Source organism: Eucyclogobius newberryi, unplaced genomic scaffold (genome assembly GCF_026437365.1).
Source record: "Eucyclogobius newberryi isolate DKJ021-1_F unplaced genomic scaffold, fEucNew1.0.hap1 SCAF_6, whole genome shotgun sequence".
Lineage (NCBI taxonomy): Eukaryota > Metazoa > Chordata > Actinopteri > Gobiiformes > Gobiidae > Eucyclogobius > Eucyclogobius newberryi.
In genome coordinates this window covers 17424776-17441325 of record NW_027316278.1, presented here as the reverse complement: position 1 = coordinate 17441325, position 16550 = coordinate 17424776, and the positions used below count along the sequence as shown (strand labels likewise).

The window sequence follows — 16550 nt, the reverse complement described above, 5'->3', positions numbered from 1 at the left end:
GTAGGACTGTCTTGGTTGACACGTCTCTGCAACATCGCGTGGCGTTCGGGGACCGTGCCTCTGGACTGGCAGACCGGGGTGGTGGTCCCTCTGGTCAAGAAGGGGGACCGGAGGGTGTGTTCCAACTACAGAGGGATCACACTCCTCAGCCTCCCGGGTAAGGTCTATTCCAAGGTACTGAAGAGGAGAATCGGATTCAGGAGGAGCAGAGTGGTTACCCTCCATCGGGTGCTCGAGGGTTCATGGGAGTTTGCCCAACCAGTCCACATGTGCTTTGTGGATCTGGAGAAGGCTTTCGACCGTGTCCCTCGGGGTGTCCTTTGGGGGGTGCTCCGGGAGTACGGGGTCCGGGGCCCTTTGCTCAGGGCTGTCCGGTCCCTGTATGACCGGAGCAGGAGCTGTGTTTGCATTGCCGGCAGTAAGTCAGACCTGTTCCCAGTGCATGTTGGACTCCGCCAGGGCTGCCCTTTGTCACCGGTTCTGTTCATAATTTTTATGGACAGAATTTCTAGGCGCAGTCAGGGGTCGGAGGGTCTCATCTCTGCTGTTTGCAGACGATGTTGTCCTGATGGCTCCATCAAACCCGGACCTGCAACATGCACTGGGACGGTTTGCAGCCGAGTGTGAAGCGGCTGGGATGAGAATCAGCACCTCCAAATCCGAGGCCATGGTTCTCGACCGGAAAAAGGTGGCTTGCCCTCTCCAGGTGGGTGGGGTGTCCTTGCCCCAAGTGGAGGAGTTCAAGTATCTCGGGGTCTTGTTCACGAGTGAGGGAAGGATGGAGCGTGAGATCGACAGGCGGATCGGTGCAGCGGCTGCAGTGATGCAGCCGCTGCATCGGACTGTTGTGGTGAAGAGGGAGCTGAGCCTAAAGGCAAAGCTCTCTATTTACCGGTCGGTCTACGTTCCTACCCTCACCTATGGTCATGAGCTTTGGGTAGTGACCGAAAGAACAAGATCGCGGATACAAGCGGTCGAAATGAGTTTCCTCCGCCGTGTGGCTGGGCGCTCCCTTAGAGATAAGGTGAGGAGTTCGGCCACACGGGGGGAGCTCGGAGTAGAGCCGCTGCTCCTCCACGTCGAGAGGAGCCAGCTGAGGTGGCTCGGGCATCTGTTCCGGATGCCTCCTGGGCGCCTCCCTCGGGAGGTGTTTCAGGCATGTCCCACCGGGAAGAGGCCCCGGGGAAGACCCAGGACACGTTGGAGAGACTATGTCTCTCGGCTGGCCTGGGAACGCCTCGGGATCCCCCCGGAGGAGTTAGAGGAAGTGTCTGGGGAGAGGGAGGTCTGGGAGTCCCTGCTCAGACTGCTGCCCCCGCGACCCGGCCCCGGATAAAGCGGCAGAAGATGGATGGATGGATGGATAATAATAGTAATAGTAATAATAATAATTATTATTATAATTATAATTGTAAGACTAAAATCTTATATTGTGAGATCCCATATCAAATCTTATGTCTCCATTAAATACACACATGCACTAAAAATGTGCAACTATAAATTCACCCATCTTATAGTCACAAATAAGTTCCTAACAAAAGTAGATTTCTGTAAGTTTGGCTAAGAAGTTCTCTGGGAAACAAAAGGTCGTTGACCCCTGCACTGTATCTTCTTTCTCTTCTCTAGCAATACCTCCACATCCAACACAAGCTTCTCTCATTGTTGGTTAGATACTAATATGTTAAATAAATGTTTGCACTTACATATTACCTCAGTTTTTCATTTGTTTAGCCTTTTAAAACATACCAATATTATCAATGTAAGTAGTTAATATAATGTTCAGGCTATAACTGTCCAGTATCAGAGCAGAGCAGCCAATCTGATGGTCCCACACTGCCCACTTTGTGATTCACTCACTCCAACACAAGTGGGTATTCCTGAAGAATGAGCAAAACTTAGTCATTTTCTCAAAATTTCTTTTTGTTTTCTAATATGCTATATGTAATAAGGCAAAGTCATTTTTACACATAACCTAATTTGATGTAATTATTTAAACTTTGCATTCTGTTCAATTAAATATATGTTATCAGAGAACAACTCCATGTAAGTATTTATATTATAACAACTCCATTTAATAACCCCATGTAACTCTTTGTACTACAACAACCCCATGTAACTCTTTGTACTACAACAACCCCCTGTAACTCTTTATACTACAACAACCCCATGTAACTCTTTATACTACAACAACCCCATGTAACTCTTTGTACTACAATAACCCCATGTAACTCTTTGTACTAAAATAACCCCATGTAACTCTTTATACTACAATAACCCCATGTAACTCTTTGTACTAAAATAACCCCATGTAACTCTTTATACTACAATAACCCCATGTAACTCTTTATACTATAACAACCCCATGTAACTCTTTATACTACAATAACCCCATGTAACTCTTTATACTACAACAACCCCATGTAACTCTTTATACTATAACAACCCCATGTAACTCTTTATACTACAACAACCCCATGTAACTCTTTATACTACAACAACCCCATGTAACTCTTTATACTACAACAACCCCATGTAACTCTTTATACTACAACAACCCCATGTAACTCTTTATACTACAACAACCCCATGTAACTCGTTATACTACAACAACCCCATGTAACTCTTTATACTACAACAACCCCATGTAACTCTTTATACTACAACAACCCCATGTAACTCTTTATACTACAACAACCCCATGTAACTCTTTATACTACAACAACTCCCTGTAACTCTTTATACTACAACAACCCCATGTAACTCTTTGTACTACAACAACCCCATGTAACTCTTTATACTACAATAACCCCATGTAACTCTTTGTACTAAAATAACCCCATGTAACTCTTTATACTACAATAACCCCATGTAACTTTTTATACTACAACAACCCCATGTAACTCTTTATACTACAATAACCCCATGTAACTCTTTATACTACAATAACCCCATGTAACTCTTTATACTACAACAACCCCATGTAACTCTTTATACTATAACAACCCCATGTAACTCTTTATACTATAACAACCCCATGTAACTCTTTGTACTACAACGCCCCATGTAACTCTTTATACTACAACAACCCCATGTAACTCTTTATACTACAACAACCCCATGTAACTCTTTATACTACAACAACCCCATGTAACTCTTTATACTACAACAACCCCATGTAACTTTACAGTGGCCCAATTAGCGGCTGCCAATCATTTTGTCTCAATAATATTAAACGCTATATGCTCCGCCTCCGCAGCAGAGTCCCACAGGAAATCCCACCCACCATGTGAGAATGTCCTGTTGATAAGTGTGATGCACCAAAGGGTCACTAAGTAAGAATGTTTTCTTTAAAGTCACTCCAGTCTTTTCATGAATGCAGTATTTTTGTTGGTTTAAGAAGTCTAACATGGCATTGTTTTCTCTGTATTGAAATGTTATTAAAAGGGCATGGTGAATTTTTGAGATATGGGAAAATGTTGCATCCTCAAATGTTGACTACTTGTTTCTATGGTGATGGGTTTGGATGCTTGAGGCGGCAGGACTCCTGGTATTTCTAAATAAAGCTTCTTCTCGCTGATAAGTGTTAGAAATACAGACTGCACCAACTCTTGCATTGAGACATCGAAGCTTTCAGTACTAATGCTTCAGTTCATATATATGAGCTGTAAACGTTGTATTTTGGCAATAAGCACACAACTGTCTCCAGGCACAGTACAAGTACAGATTACATATGCCATTGAGTAAACCCTAATGAACATTTGCACCATTGACTGGAGGTTGATCAAAACTGGTGCACAACAATCTTTATTCAGACCAGAGGAAGTAGTCAATATCAGAAGTGCTGCAGGAGACATCATTTATTGCTTGTACAACTTTTAATTTACTAAAATCCTTGTTCACACCAAATACTGTAACTGTGCAGCTTTATTGAAAGATGAAAGTTTCTTCAGAACTGGCCTTTCCTGAAGCGTAGTTCCTCTGCCTGCCTGCGGGTGGCGCTTGTGCGTGCAGAAACCTCGACAGGCCCGCAGACAGAGGTGTACTTGACGCCTGTGATGGGGGACTTCCACGCTTACCTCAAGTGGGTTTTGGGCCGTTTCACAGACAACATATTTAGTGGTTTTCTTCCCACTCAAAGATACAGCATGTTGCATCGAGCAGCCAAGTAAACAAACATCTCTGTGTACAATTTGAAGAGCTTCTGGGGATGAGGGAGTTTAACCTTACTATCACTGTGGAAGAGGCTTATGTAGGAAATATTCATCTTTATGTGGATGCTGATCGTTTCTAGGCAACAGGAGGTCATTTGTCATGCGGAACACTATCTTATTGAATAATCTCTATAAAGTAAACGTTAGAAAAACACTTACTAGTTGCTAATATTTGTTGATTACTAATTAGAGCACCGTGAACTAAAATCTAAATGTACAAATTAGTAAAGTATGATGTTGTTGCTGTTCTCAAACTCAAATCAGCTTCACTGGAGTAAAGTTATACATTTGCATTTCTAATGAACAGATCAAATGAAAAAGATGCACCAAAGTAATTTACTATATTAATTTGTTTGAATGTTTTTCTTGCATTATAATTGTTTTGGTTGTTTATAACTCATGCAAAGACGTCTGACTGCGCTGTGTGTTTTTCTGTCTCACTCTCTTTTTGCTGACTTTGCAGGGCACTTCACTCAGAAAAGGACAAATAAAAGGCACCACTCTGGCTGGCAAGTGTTGATCCTTACACACTCATGTTTTTGTATTTGTTTTTTAACTCGTATCAAATTAGAATGAATAAAAATTGCATCTGTTATATTTTCTGTCTGGTTGAGATGGTGAGGATTGCGCTGTATCTATTTATCGTCACCTCACCTTTCCAGCTTTTATCATTAACATGTCTTGTACCATGCAGACTATCGCCCGCCGACACCGCCAAGCAAATCCGGCTTTCATCGGTACCAGTTCATGTTGTTGGAGCAGCCGGCAGATGCCCACGTGACTCTGACTGAGGCGGAGAAGTCTCACCGCGGTAAACAGCCTGCACTCTAGCATCTTGACTTCACACCATTGTTTTTGCCGTACAATAATCTCTGAATGATCCGACTCCCTGTTTTACTGACATTGAACGTCTTTCTACCTGTTGTTTATCCTCATACAGAACTTGTCACTTTATTATTGTTTCATAGGTTTGTGTCATAGGGAAAAGATCAGTACATTTCAAGACAGTATGACATATGATGAAATTTGACAGTTGAATTTAGGGCTGTGCAATTATTTTCATTTCTACTCATTACAAACTTGATATAATCAAAGATACAATGAAAGTGAAAAGGAGCAAAGCCACTTTTATCCACATAAGCTTTTAAAACAAAACTGTCACAAAACATTACTAATAAAAGATATTAATTCGGCAGTATGTAAGTAATTGTTTGAAATAATTGTGATTTCAATTAGAATACAGCCCTAGTCTGGTTGTTTGTATTATGTCCAATGCTTGCCACTTGGGGAACAAACCGTACTCTTCCATTTTTAAGCCCTAACTTTGATTTGAACACTTTTCAGAAGCAGTACTTGAAACACAATTATGTGGGGGTTTTTAATGAAAAGTGCTGTAAAACTAATATTTGATTTGAAAAGTACTGAAAATAAGATGGGGTGCACGGTGGCAAAGGCGGTTAGCGCTCTTGCCTCCCAAGAAGGAGATCATGGGTTCAATTCCTGGACCAGACCAACATCACATGATCTCTCTGGGTGGAGTCTGCATGTTCTCCCCATGTTCTCTCTGGGTTTTCCGGGACCCTGAAAGGGAACAAGCAGTAGAAGATGGATGAAAATAAGATACTAAGCCATGCTAAATAAAAAGTAGGGACCAAATTTGACCTTTCCTGAACAGTTTTAGAATGCTTCATGGTAACAAAGATGTTGAAACACATCTGTTATCCAAGGCTAGAAAAATATAAAGAATAAGCTTGTTTGTTACATACATGTTTTTTGTAATGTTTAATAGAGTTTATTTGGAGCCTATACCACACCTATTACCTCACTCTTAAACCAACAGAAACATCATGTTACTACAGGTCTCTAACTCCCACAGCACTCGTCTGAAAGTGTGGGCTGAGTCCGGATGAGGGTATAAGATCAGTTTATGAATCAGATTTTTTTCTTTTTTTTACAGATTTAGGTTTTGTTCACAAAGTTAGATTCTGAACTGTTGTGTCTTAGGTGAAGGTTTGAGTAAATGAAATTTGTGGCAAAGATTTGCTAAAGTTATGATTTCCGAAAATGTGCTAAAGCGATTAAAAAACAAAACAAAATTGCAATAAGGAAATAATCTGTATTGTTTAACTTTATTCGAGTATTGAAGAAATCCCCCGTTTTAAAAATAACAAATCAGAGTTTTATTGAATGAGACAAATAGACAAATGCACATAGTGTGAATGACATCAGAATAAAGTGACTGTTTCTATGTAACGACGATCCAAGAAAGTTTCCTAGAATGTGAGATACTGAGAAGTCAAATTCTACACTGACAACTCCCACTAATTTCATGTTGAATCAGCACTAAAACCTTTTGTACGTTTGTGAAGCGTTTGTGGTTTTAAGCTTTCTATTTACAACTGTGCAAATCCGCGTGTCTCGTCTTAGTGTCAGTATATCATGTCTCAATGATACATTATTTTTACACAGCTTATATCATTAGCCACTTCTCTATTGGGTTCATTCAATATAAGATTTGCTGTTATATAATACATCAGTGAATACCATACACCGACGCATTGCCCTGGTTTTTCCGGTTTTGATCAACAGCCGCTATTTGACATAATTTGCAAATAATTACTTACATTTACTTAATAATAACAATTATAAAGTTAATTAAATGTTAAGTAATTATTATAATTATTATAATAATTACTTAACATTTAACCAAAGCATTTTGAGTTGAGTGCTGCGACGAGTTGGCCACTGTCCAGGGTGTACCCCGCCTAAGGCTCGAAGTCACTGGGATAGGCTCCAGTCACCCGCGACCCCGAAAGGGAACAAGCGGTAGAAAATGGATGGATGGATGGATTTTGAGTTGCTTCAAGAGGACAATTTCCTCCAAGTGGTTGAACTTAACAAGGGACATGTTAATGAGGTTAGCAAGGAAGCCTGCTGTGGTATTGTGAACTCCCACGCACACCTGCACGAGTCTGTCTCGCCCGTCTTCTATTCTTCTGTCAACAGTGTCAATAATGTACATATTAATTCAAATCACTGATACTCCATCCATAGCGCACCTCTCAGAAGACATTGTTTGTTATTGTTTTGTTTGTACTTCCTGACTTTTCCAACCCCCTGAAGAAAAGTCTCTGAAATGTGGGCAATGCTTCTTGGTACATTACCCCACAGGAGGCGTGTCTGTCTGTCGGTTCTCGTCGAGTCACGGGCGCTGATTTGAAAAGGAGGAAAAGGAGGCTTGAGTCTTGAAGCACTGTGGACGCGAGTGAGGGGAGCTGCCAGTCTGTGCTGTTTGAAGTCTTGACAGCTATGTCAGCAAACAATCCCAGCACATTAGACTAAACTCAGTTTGATGTCAAAAACCTGCAAAAAGTGAAATGTCAAAAAGGCGCACTTTGGAGCTGTTCTCCAAACTCACATTTAAAAACTCTTGATTTATTGTTTTGCTACTCTCCAAGTCAGAACTCATTAAGCTTTTAGTACCAAAAATAATACTGGGCTAACTTGATATGCAAGAGCTTCTTTTTCTTTTTCACAAACTCAATTCTGAAAATACTTCAAGCATGAACAATATACATTTTCAATTTAATGAAACATAGTGCGTCATTTTGAATTCTACAGAATTAACCTAAAAACACAGGTAAACTATCATTTGCTACACTTTTGTTTATGGCTAAAACTTTATAGCGAAAAAAACTTCCATGAACCTGGTAAAGCATGACACTCTTTTTATTTACATTTTGTACATTGACCAAATCAAATTGTATTTCTGCTCTAATTGACCCTATTTGATCCCTGCCTGAAATGAGTGGGTCCACCCATCCTCAATCAACACGATGAGTTCACCTCCAGATGTAGCACTTCCTTTCTTGTCTATGAAATTATCTCATCCAGTCTCAGATAATGAAATGTTTCGTTTGATGACACTAGCTGACCTTGTTGATGAGCCAACAGATATACAGAGCATCGGCACAACAAATTAAAAAAAAATGTCTACTCACGGTTGTATGCAAATCAATGAGAACTATCACAGTAATTATTTGTAGTTCTAAATTTCGTGTTGTACCTGCTACATTATTTTTGGCCTCCTCTTGGCCGACAACACGGTTTCCCCACACAAACAACGAAAGAGGAGCCGAAGGGAATCCCTGTCTCCCCACCTCCTCCGTTAAGTATGTTCACTTATTAACGTCTGTCCTGCCTCCATGTGGTGTGACACACAGAGCATTTCTCAAAGCCCATGACATTCATTGATGTGATTTGTGAAGGGGAAGCATTTAGTTGTGGGTGGGAGTCTCCTAATGATCCTTTTCCACTTCCACTAACAGTCATTGACTCAATTTAATCGCGAATTTCAGAGCCCTTTTTCTTTTCATCTTTGGCCCTCCCTGAAAGCTGAACAGATTTGACCAATGCTGTTCTGACTGCTTATTCAACACAATCTGATTCTATTTTATTTTTTCAAATTCATTTATCACATAAAGAAAAACACATTAAACTGTATGTAAACTGTATATGTAACTTATGCTAAATTTAAAGGTGCACTATGTAACTTTTCTGGTGAAGGGCCAACCACCTGCTTGTCTCTGCGGAGATGTGATTATTCTACTTACAATGTTTCAAAGTTTGGCATTTAACTTCTCCATCTCTATGGAGACAAGCAGGTGACACCACCGGGCCAAGTTATGGATCAGCTCTGTGGAGCAGTGGTCCATTCAAAGTGTTTTTTGTTTTTTTCTTCTAATCTTTTTATTTGTTATTTAAACACATAGAACACAGATCATGGAACACAGAGAATGAGAGAGCAAAACAAAAATACACAAAACACAACATCCAATGAAATAAAACTGAGGCACATCAGCGTGTCCCAGTTAAGTCTGAATGACATTTTTATAACATAAAACAACAAAAATAAAACCAGGCAGGACCAGAGAGAAACAACATAAGTAAAAAAATAATCTGAAAATAAGAAGAGGGCTGTCCAGATTATTAATAATGACTAATTATTAATATATATTTATTATTTTTTATATTTTTCCCGTTGAAATTTCAGATTTATATTTCAGTCAGGGGGCTATAATGGGTGTTTGTTTTATTTTTTGATTATAATAACACTATTTGATTTTGTTATACAATCTGGTAAAAAAAAATGCATATATATTATGCCTTTTGTAATCTTCTCATGACATCATGTCTGTGCCGTTTGATGTAAAACATTGATCATAAGTTGGATCAGCTGATTGACCGTTTATCATCTGCCAGTAAAGCCTGCTCAGGGACCTCAGGCATAACATTACATTCATATTCTGGGTCACACCAGTACAGCAATGCTCTGATTTGTGCTGAAATAATACAACCATATTTCAGACAAGGATAACCCCACCCACCTTTTTAATTTGATAGTTGTAGATTTTTAATTGGATACGGGGTATTTTGCTTTACCATACAAATCTTGAGATTGTTTTATTCCACTCATCGAACAGCCGGTTGGGGGTGGAATTTGTGAGAGTCTGGAATAGATTGTGAAATTTGAGCAAAACATATATTTTCAGAGTTTTAAAGGGATAAGAGTACACTTTCTTTATAGAGGAAAAACGGGGTGTATGGTTTTTCTCTCAAATTGACTTACCGGTAGTCTTTATGGAGAACCACACCTAAATAATTGAGGTATTCCATTCCGGTCTTTCTAAATGTTGGAGGGGGTCATCAGTAAGATTGGGCATTGGGCCCATTTTATCAAGGAAATGCATTACTTAGTTTTTCAAATGTTATCATTTCGGTTTCCTGATTGTTGGTGCCATTTGTACCATCCATTTCTTCATAATGGCCTTCTCTCCTGCCGTCAGAAATATGCTCGAAATGTATGCTCCAAAGGTATCTATTTATTATGTTCATGGCAGGAGTTTTGAAGCCCAGATACATCATTCTGAAGTCAAAGGCGATGCCCAGACTGAAAAACAGTTCAGTGCAGGTCTTAATTAGTCTCAGACCAATAATTTTGAACAGAGTTCAATATTTGGGTCAGATTGTCCCACAACACAGTGGGTGCACGGTGGCAAAGGCGGTTAGCGCTCTTGAAGGAGCTCATGGGTTCGATTCCCGGACCAGACCAACATCACATGATCTCTCTGGGTGGAGTCTGTCCTCATGTCCTCCTCGTGTTACCGTGGGTTCTCTCCGGCTTCCTCCCACCATCCAAAGACATGCATGTGTTAGGCAAAATTGGTGACTCTAAATTGGCCCTAGTGAATGAATGTGAGAGTGAATGGTTGTCTGTAATGTCCATGTCTCTGTGTTAACCCTACGGCAAGTTGGCCACTGTCCAGGGTGTACCCCGCCTAAAGGTAGGCTCCAGTCACCCGCAACCCCGACAGGGAACAAGCGGTAGAAGATGGATGGATGTCCCACAACACATGACAATGGTGGGCCACTTGGCAACCAAGTGAGCCTTTTTTCATTAAAAACACTGCAAATAAGTGGGAAAAACTGCAAAATATGTAGACTGGCAGTAACCTTACAGGCATAATAATATTACTATAGAGTTTTATTTTGACTGATGAGTTCTATGATAATGGGGCATCAGCGAGCGTTGATTGACTGACTGGAGTGACTACTGCGCACTTGGCTCAGTCCTCAGGAGCGTGATCAGACGAGGGAATCCCGTTGCCGTGGCTCAGAAAGGCTGTCCCTCACTGAGCCTACCCTGGTGCCAGGGTGGGTGGGGGTGGTTTGAGGGTGGCAGGGTGTGGGGCAGGCGTGGGCATGCAGACCCTCATGATACTTGTCAGCCTCTTGGCAAGCCCTCAACATGTGCTGCTACTGTTTAGTCCCGGCAAGTCAGTTTGTGGGGGAAACAGCGTTACAATCGGGGGCATGTTCGTGTTACTGCAGCCTACACACACACATACACGGCACATACACAACCCCCTAACCTCAGTGCATCCAAACACACACACACACACACATACACAGCACATACACAACCCCCTGACCTCAGTGCATCCAAACACACACACACACACACATATATACATACACATACACATACACGGCACATACACACACCCCTGACCTCAGTGCATCCAAACACACAAACACACACATATATATACACACACACACATACATACACGGCACATACACAACCCCCTAACCTCAGTGCATCCAAACACACACACACACACACACACACATACACGGCACATACACAACCCCCTGACTTCAGTGCATCCAAACACACACACACACACACACACACATATATATATACACACACACACACATACACAGCACATACACAACCCCCTGACCTCAGTGCATCCAAACACACACACACACACACACACACACATATATACATACACATACACATACACGGCACATACACAACCCCCTGACCTCAGTGCATCCAAACACACACATACACACACTGTAAACACCAGAAGAACAGTGGGAGATTTAAAGAATGAAAAATTTAAGAAATCCGTCTGGCTGTTTTCACGGGTAAATTACACAATAGTAGAAGTACACTCAGCGATGATCACGTTGTGCGAATGAATGGATCACAGTGGAGTTAGCTGCCGCTGCACGTTGCTCATCTTGCCTCCTGGAGCCCCTACTGCCAGCTCAGCACACTCCACAGTAATTGAAGCCATTTGCAATGTTGCAGTGTGGTAATGGGCAGATCCATGTCTACCACCCACCCACTGCCTCTACCATTAATCAGAGAAGCGTGGAGTCACACAGCCACGATTTGGTAGCTACTGTGGGGCCTGAGTTTCAGCCAGCAGTCGATGCCTCAGAGCAGTACTTTGGCATTTTAAGTTTTTTTTGGCCTTTCATTTTGTTTTTACTCTTCCTCATCAGGTAAACATTTCTCAAAAAAACTTTAGTCGGCTAAATATAGGTTTGCTAAAATGAAATATATTCCTATAGGAGTGGGCAATATTGACAAAGAATATTAAAAAAAAAATGATATGATACAGACAATATTTCATTATTGCACCAGAAATTTGCTCAAATGTGCAAATGTCTCTGTAATTGCCCAAAACGCGAATGGATCATAAAACCACAAAAGGTGAGGTAATTTTTAAAATTGTTAAAGTATATACAATATACTCTATATGCTTATTTTACATATCTCCAAAACAATAATTGCATTATAATTTTTCAATATATCTCCCACCTCTATTTTCCTTGTTCAAATAATGGCCTTTTTTGAGAAATATTGTAAAAATGTATTTAAATGTCTTCCTCCCATCAAAGCATAAAAACATATGCATGATAGCAATGTCCCAATATACAATTTTAGTGTTATGAACATTGAGAGTTTTTTGAAAATATTTTTGCCTCTTAAATGATCATGATTATTGTGTTTTAGTCCAAGCGATTATATCGTGACCTGAATAATCAATTAATAGAATTTTCTTGAGATCCCTAAAGCATGCGTGTGTGCAACTCCCCCTCAAGTGAATGTTGTAGACGTTTCTCTGCAGAAAGCATCCCACCTAAGGCCCATAGTATCCGGGATAGGTTCCAGCCACCTGCGAGCATAACAGAAAAGAGCATCAGATGATTGGATAAATTTTCCAACCACATTTATTTATACTGTTTTGCCTTGCTGCACATATTTCCCGTAACCATGCCAATAATCCCGCTTCAGTAAAGTATGCAGTGTGACAGCCACTAAGAATACACTCTTAATTTATCCTTCAATGTGTGCCATATTTCTTAAGGACTGCATCTCTGAAGTGACAACGCTTATGACAATGTGAGCTGCTAAAATGACAGCAGGCTGTGAGGAGCGATCGGCAGCCAAGATCCCTGTGACACCCTTCCCCGACCCAGGTCCAATCACAACAAGCATCTGCCCTGCGAAATGATGACAGGATTACAGAGCACACGGACGCACTGACGATCATAAATCTCCTTTAAAATGCCTCATTCTGGAGTATACAGACAAACTGAGGTGGCATTAAAGGTTTTCATGTTCGTTTGGTGGGATGTAAACATGAAATTTCCCCATGTGGGACAATAAAGGATTATCTTATCTTATTATCTTATCTTAGAACCTGTGGTAACTATTTATCGTAGTTTTACATCAGTCCAGAGGCAGTTTGTGAAGAAAAATAGATTATTATTTTTTTAAAGTTTAAAGATGAATTTAACAAAAAATAATGGTGCTATAAAGTATTATTACTTGTCAAATCATAACGATGTCTTTGTTTATAGTATGGTTGCTAACAGTTTTGGAACGACCTCTTCCTATGGGGTCGGTATCCAATCAGGAAGTACAACTATAAATAATTTAACAAAATAGGCCACGTAGTGGTTAAGTCTTAAATATAATCATGTTTATATGTTTTAGTGAAATGTGTCTAACCTGTTAACATGGATACACTTCTAAATCTAAAAAAGGTACCGACCACACCTCACACGCAGCTTTAGTGTGTCACCTCAAAGCCGACTCAAACAAAGAGGAGAGGTGGAAACTAGAGGCCCGGCAGGAAGAATTCACAATCACTATCTGTGCTTTTTTCCATGGCCCGGCAGATGGGAGAGGCAGAAGCGCATCATACTACAAACAGCCTATTTTAGGGACACTTGTAAGGCTTTGAGGATTATCAGCGAGTGACCATAGATACCAGAAATGTTGCGTATTTTGGGTAAGACTTTGCATAGCTACTACGTTTGTTTTTAAATCAATGTAATACTGTAAGAAACTGTTCAATCCTGCCATTCAATTGTGAATTGTTGATTCAAATCTTCCATTCAGTGGATTTAATGGTGTAATTCAGTCATAGATAGATACCAGCCTCATTTTTGTGTCAGTCCCAAGCCTCAATAAATAGTTACGCTTGCATCAGACAATTCTGATCTGGCCCGTGGGCCTGATCTGGCCCGGCCTCCCAAACGGTCTGATCCGGCACGCAGCCCATCTTCCAAACATTTAAGAACATATTTTCCTTTGCTTAGTGGTTTACTTCTGGTTTGGTTCTTGAGTTAATTCAGTTTTTTTTTTTTCAGTCCTGGTTTAGTCCTAGTTTAATTCTGGTTAAGTACTGGATTGGCAATTTTGCAGGTGGAATGATGTTGAATCCTTTTGTATTTTATTTTTCATAAAAAATCTAATATAGCCGTTGTTACCATTACTGCAACAGATCTCATGTTGGCTAAATTTTGTGTGACCCCCAACGGTGTCAAAGGGATGGCACATTTTTGGCCAAGAAGCCACAACCCTCCAAAAAGTCTGGCCCTTAGGGAAATGTTGTTGAATATTCCTGATCTAGCGTTGAAACCTAGCTATGTCAGTTTTTAAATTTTTAGACACGAATCAAAAACAGTCTGATATTCTGGTTCTACAATAGAGCTACAACACAGGAATACACATCTGAAAAGAAGAAATCTTAAAACAAAAGAGGTATTACCTTTTTTTGAGTCCTGTTAGACCCTTTTTCTCTGGTGGAGCGAGGGGGGTTCTGCAGAGGCGGTACATTACTCTCCACTTCACCTCAGGCCAAAAGGTCACGGGGGTCATGTCCTGTCTCGTGTTCAGGTCACCTAACTCTATTGCCCCTACATGATTATGAGAGCTCCCTGCAGGTTGTCCCCGGTCGCTCAGTGCTGTCTGCTCATCTCTGGGTCATTATTCATCCAATTGTCCACCTGCGCCAGGACCTGACACGACCCCTGTCTGCTGCCACTCATTCAATAGGCTAAAGAGGCGCCCATAGTGTTAGCAAAGATGAGTAGGGAAATATTCTCCACATATTTATGCTTTATAACCTCTGACTGTTAAATATAAATGTTTGCAACCACAGGACTCTGAAATATGCATTTAATTTATTATGAATATTGATTTTAAAAAATGCCAAATCTTTTGATGTGTAAAATATAAAGAAAAGAAAAGCATTTATACATTTCCTAAAACTTTTCACAGTAAACAGCTGCTGAAGTTGGACCAGTTTTTATTAAAAAAAAACAAAAAACATTTTAAACTTCATGGTGGCAACATAGTGGTTATGGAAAGAACAGGGACAATAATTGATGGAGGGAATAAAGTAAACAACCCAACTGCTTGGGTTCACTCAGTTATATGATATCTCGAAATGTATCATCTTTAGCCCCTCTTAAACACATTTTGTGTTGGCAGTCTTGTATGTATAAAATATAAATATAATTGACATATTACAGTGTTCCAAAGTTACATTTTTGACAGCATACACCTTGTTCTAGTAATATGCAAATTCATTTACTGTAGCTCTTATGAGAGCTGAGTGCAGAAATCGCTAGCCTTCTGTTTGAGTTGGAGGACACAGAAGTGGCTGATGGTAAAAACAGCCTGAGCTCAGACCTGTGGAGCGGTTGCTGTGAAGGGTCAACGCAGTCATGTCGCTCCCCTCGCTGTGGGACCACTCTCTCTACACATTTGGAGATCTTCGATTCCTTTACTGTCCATGAGCAGCTGTTAATGCCATTGTTTCACATAGGGATATGGCAGAATGTCGGGTATGCCTTTATCATCATGCAAAAAACAATCCTTCTGCTCACATCTCCCTTTGTATCAGTTTAATTGCTTTCCAGAGTGATTTGTATATTTATATGGAATAGGTTTTAGCACAGATGCCCTCCCCACACTATACTTTTCCATTTATGATGGATTATATGATCCTGTGGTTGGACTAATTTACTCGAATGTGCAACAAAAAGCAAGAAAATGCACATTGCTCTCTAGGACTTCTTGAAAGTCAAATAGTTTGTTTTTTGTTGGATGAATAATTGTGAAATTGTCTTTTTTGTGCAGCGGGAAGGGGAAGCTGCAGGGATTCAGCTTTTGACAAAATCCCTAAAAGTGATATTGTCATACCAGCCGGATGGCCGTCTGGTGTTTGTTTAAAAGGGGAGGGAGGAAAAAAACAGTCCAGGCGATTGAATCATATCTTGTTGCCAATACGTCCTTGCGTTCCCACCTCCATCATTACTGCAACATGTTTTATTTTGAGCAGAGCTGTTCTCAGTGACTCACAGCTCCGAGCCATGTGCTCCGAGTTAGGCCGCATATCTCTTAAACATGCACAGATCTGTGGTGGGAATGCACTCGAGACTGCAACTCTGACCTAACTATATCTGTACTATCACTGTTTGAAAAATAAAGACTCTCCTTTTTATCTTTTTTTACAATAATATTTTGTGTTGTGTCTGTTATAGGCAAATGGGATGTTGATGCCTTCCTAAAGCGGGTTGGACTTGGAGCACCTGTGGCCACTCTGCAATACTTAACTCAAAACTATACAGACTGAGAATCCATGTTACATAAAAGCTCATTTGGTCTCCTCTGTT

The 16550-nt window shown here is 40.5% G+C and overlaps 1 protein-coding gene across 1 annotated transcript in view; it reads left to right on the top strand.

Moving 5' to 3' along the window:
- Positions 1–16550, top strand: part of LOC140347519 (phosphatidylethanolamine-binding protein 4) — a 69639-nt gene extending 53089 nt beyond the window's left edge. Inside the window, exons 5-7 of the mRNA XM_072434004.1 lie at positions 4675–4713; positions 4899–5022; positions 16419–16550. Coding sequence (XP_072290105.1) covers positions 4675–4713; positions 4899–5022; positions 16419–16510 — 255 coding nt within the window. The 3' untranslated portion in view covers positions 16511–16550. The remainder of the gene's footprint in view (positions 1–4674; positions 4714–4898; positions 5023–16418) is intronic.